The 11,568-nt window shown below is 47.8% G+C and overlaps 1 protein-coding gene across 1 annotated transcript in view; it reads left to right on the top strand.

The window, feature by feature from the left end:
• LOC113409117 (phospholipase A2 inhibitor subunit gamma B-like) overlaps window positions 1-7,262 on the top strand; it is a 15,163-nt gene extending 7,901 nt beyond the window's left edge. Inside the window, exons 3-5 of the mRNA XM_029914073.1 lie at window positions 3,446-3,598; window positions 3,996-4,136; window positions 7,063-7,262. Coding sequence (XP_029769933.1) covers window positions 3,446-3,598; window positions 3,996-4,136; window positions 7,063-7,262 — 494 coding nt within the window. The remainder of the gene's footprint in view (window positions 1-3,445; window positions 3,599-3,995; window positions 4,137-7,062) is intronic.
• Window positions 7,263-11,568: the final 4,306 nt, after the last annotated feature.

The raw sequence follows: 11,568 nt of genomic DNA, 5'->3' as shown, positions 1-11,568 counted from the left end.
CAGCACTTCCCACAGTTCAGTCTTTGCTTCTCAGGTGTTTCCAGGAGTTCTCTCAGGTGGGAAGGGAGGCCCCCTAGATGATCAAAGAATCATAGGACTGGAAGGGATCTCGAGAGGTCATCAGATCCAGACCCTGCACTCATGGCAGGACCAGTATCATCTAGACCATCCCTGACAGGTGTTAGTCCAACCTGCTCTTAAAAATCCTCAATGATGGAGATTCCACCACCTCCCTAGGCAATTTATTCCAGTGCTTAGCCACCCTGACAGTTAGGAAGTTTTTCCTAATGTCCAACCTAAACCGCCCTTGCTGCAATTTAAGCCCAATGCTTCTTCTCCTGTCCTCAGAGGTGAAGGACAGTATTTTTTCTCCGTCCTCCTTGTGATAACCCTTTGGGTACTTGAAAACTGTTATCATGTCCCCTCTCAGTCTTCTCTTTTCCAAACCAAACAAACCCAATTCTTTCAGCCTTCATAGGTCATGTTTTCTAGACCTTTGATCATTTTTGTTGCTCTTATCTGGACCTTCTCCAATTTGTTCTCATCTCTCCTGAAATGTGGTGCCCAGAACTGGACTCAACACTCCAGTTGAGGCCTAAGCAGCGTGGAGTAGAGCGGAATAATTACTTCTCATGTCTTGCTTTCAACACTCCTGCTAATACATCCCAGAATGATGTTCGCTTTTTTTTTTTTGCAACAGCGTTACACTGTTGACTCATTTTTAGCTTGTGGTCCAGTATGACCACTAGATCCCTTTCTGTAGTACTCCTTCCTAGGCAGTCATTTCCCATTTTGTATGTGTGCAATTGATTGTTCCTTCCTAAGTGGAGTACTTTGCATTTATCCTTACTGAATTTCATCCTATTTACCTCAGACTATTTCTCCAGTTTGTCCAGATCATTTTGAATTTTAATCCTATCCTCCAAAGCACTTGCAACCCTCCCAGCTTGGTATCATCCACAAACTTAATAAGTGTACTCTCTATGCCATACTCTAAATCATTGCTGAAGATATTGAACAGAACCGGACCCAGAACTGATCCCTGCGGGACCCCACTCATTATGCCCTTCCAGCATGACTGTGAACCATTGATAACTACTCTCTGGGAATGGTTATCCAACCAGTTATGCACCCACCTTATAATAGCTCCATCTAGGTTGTATTTCCCTAGTTTGTTTATGAGAAGGTCATTCGAGACTGTATCAAAAGCCTTACTAAAGTCAAGATATACCACATCTACCGCTTCCCCCTATCCACAAGGCTTGTTACCCTGTCAAAGAAAGCTATCAGGTCGGTTTGACATGATTTGTTCTTGAAAAATCCATGCTGACTGTTACTTATCACCTTATTAGCTTCTAGGTGTTTGCAAATTGATTCCTTAATTATTTGCTCCATTATCTTACCTGGTACAGAAGTTAAGCTGACTGATGTGTAATTGCCTGGATTGCCCTTATTTCCCTTTTTATAGATAAGCACTATATGTGCTCTTTTCCAGTCTTCTGGAATCGCCCCTGTTTTCCATGACTTTTCAAAGATAATAGCTAATGTCTCAGATATCTCCTCAGTCAGTTCCTTGAGTATTCTAGGATGCATTTCCTCGGGCCCTGGTGACTTGAAGACATCTAACTTGTCCAAGTAATTTTTAACTTGTTCTTTCCCTATTTCAGCATCTGAACCTACCACATTTTCACTGGCATTCCCTATATTAGGCATCCAAACGCCACCAACCTTCTTGGTGAAAACCGAAACAAAGAAGTCATTAAGCACCTCTGCCATTTCCACATTTTCTCTTATTGTTTTTCCCTCTTCATTCAAAGCTATATAAGGTGGGATTTCACACTCCACCTTATATAGCTTTAATATATGTCAGGAACCCTTTGTTTCAAATTCCATTCCCAGCCCAGTTTGCTGAAAAATACAGGTACCCAAAATAGAGTTCAGTGTCATGTGATCTGGTCACATGCCCTTGCTGAGTCATGGCAGCCATTATTTACAGGCTTGCTGAAACCTTAACAGGAAGGCTAAGCTCTTACATTCAAATTGTCTTTGCTGATGGGCCATCAGCACTGTCGAGCTTCTCCATTGTTGTATTTGAAAGGCTAGCTGTGGGTGTTACACAGAGCAAGCACATATGAAATACAGGTACATAATCAATATTCATAACTTCAGATACAAAATGACACATGCCCAAAAAATAATCACATTCAGCAAATCCTGACTTTTCCAATGACTCCTAATATGACTCATCTTGTACAAATTGCATCATAATTATGTCATAATCATGCCCCCATGATGAATAGGGGGTGTCGTGTCACAACCCCAACAAAGAATTCTAATAGATTGGTGAGGCGTGATTTTCCTTTACAAAAGCCATGTTGACTCTTCCCCAACATATTGTACTCATCTATTTTTCAGATAATTCTGTTCTTTACTATAGCTTCATCCAATTTTCCTGGTACTGAATTCAGACTTACCGGCTTATATTGCCAGGATTGCCTCTGGAGCAAGGGCACCAGAGCTATCCCAAAAGTGGGAGGCCCTGGGGCCCCTGCCTCCTGAGGCCCTGCCCCCTGAGGTCCTACCCCAACCCCTCCCCCGCAAGGGCCCACCCCCCTTTTCCCCTAGAGGCCCTGCTTCCAGACAAGCCAGAAGCTGGAGCAGAGCTGGGGAGCCTTCCACCCCCACCCAGAGTGAGGTAGGGCTGAGAGCAGCCCCCAGCCCATGTCCTCATTCCCTGGGCCCCACACCAAGGCAGAGGGAGGCTCCCCACAGCTGCCCCTATGACCCTTACCATGCCAGGTGGTGGCTTTGAGGCTTCCCCCTGGCCAGAGTCAGGTTGGAGAGACCCACATGGTCAGATGTGGGGAGCCGGCGCAGAGTCATGGACCCTCCATCTCCACCTGCCCTGGGCCGCGTGGGGAGACTGGGAGGCAGGGTGACAGGCCAGGAACTCCTCTTGGAGCCCTGCACTATGGGCAGGTGGAGGGTCCGCACTGCTCCTCAAACTGCCTGGGCTCCCTGGCTGGGCTCCACCAGGGTGCTGGCCTGGTTGGAGGGTGGGGCCTTGGGGGGAAGAGGAGGGGAAAGAGGCAAGATCTACCCTAGTGAAAAGTGTATGTGCCACGTCCCTCCACTTTAAAAATCGGGAGGGCTCTGATCCCCTCTAGTTCTGGCACTACCGTTCTAGAGCCTCTTTTAAAAATCACGATTACATTAGCTACCCTCTGCCATTTGTTCCAGAGGCTGGTTTAAGCAATAGGTTACATACCACAGTGAGTAGCTCTGCAATTTTATATTTGAGTTCCTTCAGAATTTCCTTCTCCTTTTCCATGCCTTAGTTTCCCCATGGGTAGAGGTAGGATAATGGCATAGGGCCGTCACTGTGCAGAGGGCATTGATGGGGTGGGAGTGGAAGGGGAATAAATCTACATCTTCTCCTATGCAGCGGGAATGAAGCAACAGGGCATTGTCAAGGGCTGTATGACATCAGGAAGTTGTAAAGTTGGACCCCTCACTATGAATTTTGGGAATGGAGTGACAATGAAGTACGGCATCGCCTGCTGTGTGGGAGACGCCTGCAGAACCACCACCGTTACAGGTACCTATCCCCAGCTCTGCCTCTCCTCCCCCATTCCCTGCACCTCCGGCTGCCTGGAACCTGCCCCAGTATAATTTCCTGAGACTGGTCCTCCCGCCCTGCAGGGGGCGCCCCATGGAATAATGCTGAGCCCCTGGCTGGGTGGGTGGAGTTTAGTGGGTGGGGCTCTAGCCTCCCACCAGGTGTGAACCCAGCTGACCCCACCCAGGGCGAGGTCCAGGGCTCCCTGCTGCAAACCTCTCCCCGGCCCCTGCTGCCCCCGGCGTCCCCAGAGCTACAGCTCCCCCTGCAGGGGGCACCCAGGGCTGAGCTGTGCAGCCCCCAGCTGGTCTCCCTGCCCCGCCGCCGCCTGGGGCTCGTCCCCCGAGCTGACTGCGTTTGCTCCGCTTCTTCCCAGTGCCCCCGGCTGACACCAAACCCAATGGCCGGAGCTGCCCAGCCTGCATCGCTGTGCTCTATGCTCAATGCAATGAAGAGATCATATATTGTACTGGAGCTGAGACCCGATGCATTGAGGTTGCTGCGACTGTAACAACGGGTAACTTCCCTTCATTTATTTTTGGGTTATTTTTCCTTTGTTGTTCACAGTTCAAGGAAACTGCACCTGTGTTCCCCTGTCAGGGTTCCTCAGGGATCCCACGCTGGGCTCCTGGCTCCTCCGCACTCACTTCCCTTGGGGGGACACCTGTGTCTTTAACCCTGCTGACCAGGGGTGTAGCGAGGCGAGACTCCCTGCCGTGGTGCCTCCTGCTGGTTACACCTGGGAATTAGCTCAGTTCCAGCTCTGGGGCACCCTCCACTGGCCGGTGTCTCTTCTGCCGTCGCCTGCTTCTTCCAAATCTCCACCGTGCTTCACTTCAGGCCCCGCGTCCCTTCCTATCCATGGTGTCCCTTCTCTTGGGTACTTCCCCGCAGCATTGCCCCACACTCAGGGGTACTCCCCCCTCTGGGGAACCCCAATTCCCTAAGCCCACCTCACCTCAGTGACCCACTGCCAGTCTTCATCTCGCCCCGTCCCTCAGGGGCAAATCAGTCTGAAATGGCCACTCATCATCAGTCAGGGGGCTGGATCAGCTGCCTTTTCCTACCCCGGGCTGCCCCTCTGCAGCCCTAGTACCTCCTTGAGACCTTGGAGGCAAGGCCTCGGCCTGGGAGTCTGCCAGGTTGGAGCTGCCTAGCTCCTCCTGCCCTTCCCCAGCACTGCTCTGTCCCAGGTACCCCTTCTGCTAGCAGACAGCCAGTCCTTCCTTCTCTAAGGCTGGAGAGAGACTGACTGTCTTCTGGCCCTGCAGCCTTTTATAGGGCCCAACCTGGCCCTGATTGGCTGCCTCCAGGCCCTCTCCAATTGGCTCCCAGCCGCAGCCCTCCCTAAGGGCTGCTTTTAACCCCTTCTTTCCCTGAGCGGGGTGACCGCCCCACTACAGGGGAGTTCTTTACGGCTACACAGTCCCCTGCCAACACTGTGATAGCCCCAGCAAGCCAGACTGCCTAACGGGCCAGCAGTGCAACAGTGTCATGGCCCACAGCTGTGAGCTACCCCACAGTGCTTCCTAAGCAAGTACCTTCATGCTGAAGGAGAGAGCATTGCAGAGAAACCAATGATTGAAAACAATGGAAGGACCTGTAAGCTGGAAACTTTCCCTGAGGTCACCCCACCTCCAGCCTTGGGCTCTGCTAGGGTCAATCCCAACGATTGGGGTTTCATTGTTGTTACAAGTTAATAACAGTCTCAGAGCTCTGATGACTAGCTCAGTCGTTCCTTCCTACAACTTGGACCTTTCGTCTTGGCCTCATGTCCCAGGGGATCAGCAGACAAAGGTGCCCCCTTCCCAGTGTAGCTTTGCAGAGCTGTTTCTGGAGTAACCAGGGCTGGGGAATGTGCATTAACCTCACCCTAGAGATTCCCCGGGGAAAACCACTTACCACTTCTTGTTCCCAGAGTCCATTCCTGGCTGGCACATGGTTCAGTTCAGGCCTTTGGACCCCAGGTTTCAAATCTGTCCCAAACTCCTACCCTAGGACAGGATGCTGCGGGGTCTGCTGGGTAAAGATATCAGCTGGACATCAGGACACCTGGGTCCTATTTCCAGTGCCATCTCCTGTGTGAGGTTGGTCCAGTTGCTTCCCCTTTCTTTGTCTCTGCTTCCATGCCCACCTTTTGCCCACTTAGAGTTTAATCTGTACGCTCTTTGTGGTAGGGCATGTCTGAGTATTGGGATCATAGAATCGCAGAATATCCGGGTTGGAAGGGACCTCAGGAGGTATCTAGTCCAACCCCCTGCTCAAAGCAGGACCAATCCCCAACTAAATCATCCCAGCCAGGGCTTTGTCAAGCCGGGCCTTAAAAACCTCCAAGGAAGGAGACTCCACCACCTCCCTAGGTAACCCATTCCAGTGCTTCACCACCCTCCTAGTGAAAAAGTTTTTCCTAATATCCAACCTAAATCTCCCCCACTGCAACTTGAGACCATTGCTCCTTGTTCTGTCATCTGCCACCACTGAGAACAGCTGAGCTCCATCCTCTTTGGAACCCCCCTTCAGGTAGTTGAAGGCTGCTATCAAATCCACCCTCATTCTTCTCTTCTGGAGACTAAACAATCCCAGTTCCCTCAGCCTCTCCTCATAAGTCATGTGCTCCAGCCCCCTAATCATTTTTGTTGCCCTCTGCTGGACTCTTTCCAATTTTTCCACATCCTTCTTGTAGTGTGGGGCCCAAAACTGGACACAGTATTCCAGATGAGGCCTCACCAATGTCGAATAAAGGGGAACGATCACGTTCCTCGATCTGCTGGCAATGCCCCTACTTATACAGCCCAAAATGCCGTTAGCCTTCTTGGCAACAAGGGCACACTGTTGACTCATATCCAGCTTCTCGTCTACTGTGACCCCTAGGTCCTTTTCTGCAGAACTGCTGCCTAGCAATTCTGTTCCCATTCTGTAGCAGTGCATCCCCTGGGCCAGGTGCTGCACAGACCCAGACAGAAATGGGAGACCCTTGTTGTGCCAGGCACTGAACAAGTTCATTGTGGCAGTTCTTGAGTCAAAGAGCTTGCAATCCAAACAGGCAGAAGAAGCATTTTACCCATTTCACAGATGGTGAAACTGAGGCACAGAGACACAAGGAGACGTGCCTAAGGTCACACAGGAAGACTGTGGCAGAGCTGGGAACTGAACCTAGATTGCAGAGTCCCATCATGGTGCCACAAAAACCTCTTAGAGATCCCACTGCTAACACCAACAGTGAGCTGCTGCTTTGATAAGTGAATGTTGTGGCTAATAGGCCTGCTCCGATCCAGGGCCAGACAGCTGTGGAGAGCAGAGGAGATGGGGAGATGGAGGCTGTGAGAGACCTGGAATAAGCTCTGAGGAGGAGAGGAGAGGCAGGAGAGGCTACTGTGTCCCAAACCTGTCAAGGAGTGGATTTGCTCCCTGACACTCATCACCTGCTTTTCCTTCCCACACAGGTGGAACAGCCACATCGATGATCATGAAGGGCTGCGCTACTGAGGCTGTCTGTGCACATATAACAGACGCTTCGGGGTCCTTTGCAGGGGTCAGTACGAATCTAACTCTCAAATGCAAAGCACCTGGAACAGCACGGGGCCCAGTCGGGCTCCTCATCCCAGCCCTCGCTGGGCTCCTCCTCATGCAGTTCCTCTCCTGATCCCCCACCCATGCAATGGCCATACCACACTCAATAACACCCTTTCTGCTTGCGTCTGCCCCTCTCTGCAGCCACTGTCCCCTTCCAGGGGCTCGGGGCTCCCAGCCGGATTTGCTTCCCCTTTATTTTGTTGCACTGAATAAAACAAACCAGAGACCAAGTTCTTTGGAAAATTTTAAATTTATTTTGATGGGGGAAATTTTAATTCTAGTGGGTGGGCCTGCTTAATCTTAGGGTGAGCCCCTAGGGGTGAAATCAGGCAGCACAATTCTCGATAACGCATCTTTTTATATCTAGGGTTCGCTGAATTTTATTTTTAGCTTTTTTTATTTCAATGGATAATAGAAATCATTATTTTTTAGCATTTTTTTCTATTTTTATCCATTTAAATTTCCACAGTTGTGGGAAATAATGGAGGGCCATAATGATGTAATGGCAGAAGATGCTGAGATTCAAAAAGTTAAAGTTTTCTAACTGTTAAAGCACAAATTGTCAATATGACCTGTCAGAATATGCAAAGCAAAGAGCCTAAAATCAAACTCTAATAAATTCTCAACCAGCATTTTTCTTACTAAGCCTATTGGAAAAATTTGTGATTTTGATGCAAATATCTATTCATTGGGTTGGGTGTGTCTGGTGAAATCGACGTTGATTAATGTTTACTGATGAAAATCTTATCCTTCCAAGTCTATTTACATCCATCACAACAAACATCTACCTCTTCTGCCAGTGGCAGCACCCCTAGAGCAGGTGAACATAAATTACGGGCCACTTTGGAAACTGTCGGCCAAGGTCTGCGAGGGAGGTTTTGTAACAGAGCTGGGAACAGAGCCCTGAGTCTGGGAGGTGCAGGTTTGATTTCCTACCCTGAGAAATAGTCTCAGGCCATCTGCAACCAACTCCCGTCGAAATGCAACCACTGCTGAAACTGGCTCAAATTTTTCCAACAAAAACTTTTGATGTTGAAAATGAAAAACTCAGTTCTTGGAGGGACATTTCCTTCTTTCTCCTTCGTTTTCCTCCAGAAAGGGAGGAATTCTGCCAGGGTGTTACAGAGCCCTGTTGAATTAGATAGGAAAAGCAACTGCAGATGAGACGAAGCGAGGCGTTTCAGTGCACACACCACAGCAGAGCGTTGCGTAGTGGGCTGAGTCGAGCGTACACAAAAAAGCAATAGCGCTGTTTTGTTTGGAGTAACCTCCTGATGGAAAGGTTTGGCGGGACCAGAACTACCACAGAAGTTACAGGTTTTTTTTCATAACAGCAACTGCCTTTGTGTGGGCCTCTGTCCAGCACCACTTTGACTGAGGCAGGTATAGCACTTCTGCTGTAGCCCATAAGGCCTAGAATAGATTTTAAGGCAGATACGCGGACAGGCAAAGGTGAATGCAAATGTAGGTCTCCCTGCTGTTGAGATGGTGTCTGTTTGTCTCTAGACAAGGTAATTTCTAAAATGAAACTGAGTGAGCAGATGCGCCTTGGCTGGGTGACATTTCAGATCAGCCTCTTGTGGCAGCAGGGCCGGCTCTGGCTTTTTTGCCGCCCTAGGCAAAAAAGCCACCGGCCGCCCCCCCCATTGCGGCAGGGGAGGGCGCCGAGCCCGGGAGCACTGGGAGCAGGGCGGAGCGGAGAGCCCGACCAGGACTCTCCGCTCTCCCCGACCGGCCGGAGCGCCGAGGGGAGGGCGGCGAGCCCGGCCGGGGCCCCGCTCTCGGGCCGGAGCGCCCCGCCGCGCCGCCCCCCTCCAGGCGCCACCCCAAGCCCACACTTGGTGGGCTGGTGCCTGGAGCCGGCCCTGTGTGGCAGCTTCACCAGCTTATTTAGAGCTCGAAGCGCTCCTCTGAAGTACCCATGGCCAGGTACAAGTTATTATCATACAGGGGGTAGGCTAGACAATAACAGTGCCCATTTCACTCGCCCATGGAAGAGGGAAGAGTGATTGTGAAACTCTTTCTGGCAGACAGGTTTGCGGATGATATTGTTGCAAGAGGAAGCAGCAAAATAATTATGTGACACACACAAACATATAACACATGTATAGGACAAGACAAATGTTGCTCCACTTACAGGACAAATGAATGAAAACAATGCATGCTAGAAAACAAACAAAAACCAAAACAATTGATTAGGCAGGTGACCCTTTATTTAAATCTTTCAATCAAAGTTCATTCCTTTTTATATTAATTCCTTTGTCCCTTTAATTGTACTAATTTAATTGACAATGCAATTTAGATTGCTCTTACCTTGTGAGTACTGCTATATAGAAAAAGGGATGAGAGTTTAATAGTTATGCGAGGATTTAAAATAAACAATAGTTACCGTTTTGCTGCTTGAAAGTCATTCTATATTTTATTGCTTGAAAAGCATATTACATGTTTGACCTTAGGATTTAAAAAGAGTTAAAATCATTAGTTTTACTGGACTTACTTAAGCACTTTTATTTTTAGCATTTTGGTACTTTGTTAATTATTATTTTATTTTATTTTTATTTGGACCTGATTTCTTATTTTGGATGACACTGTATTTTTACAAATGAAGCATTGTGGTTTTACAGGGCTGAGTGCCACACAATAGGTGTTACCATTCACATCAAATGATTTATTCTCTCCTCCCCTTCCTCTTTAACTCTTTGCAAAACCAGACCTATGAGCTTTTCTTTAAAAACAGAGGAAGTGGGGAAAGCCGGGGTTGAGACAAGAGAAGCCTTTGCAAACAAAACACACATTCCCCAAATCTAAAAGTTAGTCAAATTAACACAGGTGGTTTTTTTTCTGTATTTGAAATAACAAAATAAAGCAGTAACAGTTCTGTAGGCTGTATCATGCTACAGAGGAAAGAACTTGAAGGATTCCCTCTTCCCCGTCCTTACACAAAAATACTGTAAGGTGAGAGAAATCATGTAAGACCATAGGAATAGATAAGCCAAGTGGGTACCCATTAAAGAAGTTTAGAAAGGCAGGAATTTGTCTGAGCATTTCCAAAACCCACAGAAGTAAATCAGCCAGCAAGGTGAGCGGAGAGGGAACAGATGCATAAACTGTAGCTACAAATAAGTTTAAGAGAAAGAAAAAAACATCAGAGGTGGGGGAAGACGGGATTGGAGACTGTGTTCTGAACAATCTGACCTGTCCCTTCTCTTTAGCTTGCCAACAGCTCTGTGCATGAAACTCTCCCACTCCTGCACAGGACAAGACACGGTGGTATTTCATTTACTCACACCCTCTCTTTGTTGCTTTAATTCTCTAATTTGCTCCTTTAATCTCCATCTGGCTGTTGCATGATTTACTGTGATTTCCTGCCTGCTAGCAAGAGCCTGGTTTTGGCCGTTTGCCTTTGTATCTTTGTTCTCGCGTTGTGCTGTACACAGAGATCCGGCACAAAGTTACTGTTACACTTTGCCACCTGCACAAATGAAAGCGTCTCCTGATTCGTTATGTGCTTTTTATCTTTTCCCTCTGCATCCTTTTTAACCCATTGACAAACAGATTTCCAAGGGTTGCTTTTATTCATTGCTCGTTATGCAGACAGAGGAGTTCCTTCATTAATAACATTGTTTATTATACAATCCTTTAGTATTTTCCCATTGCCGGACAACATTTTTAAGACTTTCTGATTGTTTTATGTATTCTTCCCCATTCCACCCCAATGCACCTGGCAATACGTCAGCGAGCTCTTCACTCAGGCTTCATAACAGTAGAATAAAACATGTTTATACTGATCCGAGCCTCTATTGGAAAACATACATCATTAGCCCAGGTAATCCAGGTGCAAATGATCCTGTTACTGACAATCACATCAGGGTCTCCAATTTATTGCATGTTTGAATTTGCTAATAATTGCAGATTAAAGCCTATTAGGTAAAAGTGCAATTATTAAATCAAAAATTATTAATCAAATGAATACCGTGCTACAAAGAATACAGAAAGAAGACATGCTTTACCTCACCCTCTAGATACTGAAGAGAAGGTGGTTTGGTCCCTTCCTCTGTAGGCAGTGGAATTCTGCCAGCATTCATCCCAAATGACCTTTCCAACTCTTTCCCTTGATAGGGTTTGAGTCAAAGAAACTGCCTTTCAGAAGGAAAATTCAATGGAGTGACATGGCTGGTTTGTTATGAAAAATGTTCCCTAGACCAAGTAACCAAACTCAGCCAATTTTATTGTCGAAGACAAGCTAGGCCAATACAGAAAGGAAAGAGTTTATACTACACGATCTCTTTGGGACGCTTGTTTCTCTCAGCGTTTTCCATTCACGTTACACAGAACAGCTGGTTCAAAATACACTCCCAAAAGCACTTCTATGTGTA

This window comes from Terrapene carolina, unplaced genomic scaffold, assembly GCF_002925995.2.
Source record: "Terrapene carolina triunguis isolate 2854851 unplaced genomic scaffold, T_m_triunguis-2.0 Scaffold29806, whole genome shotgun sequence".
NCBI classification, from domain to species: domain Eukaryota; kingdom Metazoa; phylum Chordata; order Testudines; family Emydidae; genus Terrapene; species Terrapene triunguis.
Note: the sequence above shows the minus strand (reverse complement) of the source record. Positions and strands in the feature narration are given on the sequence as shown.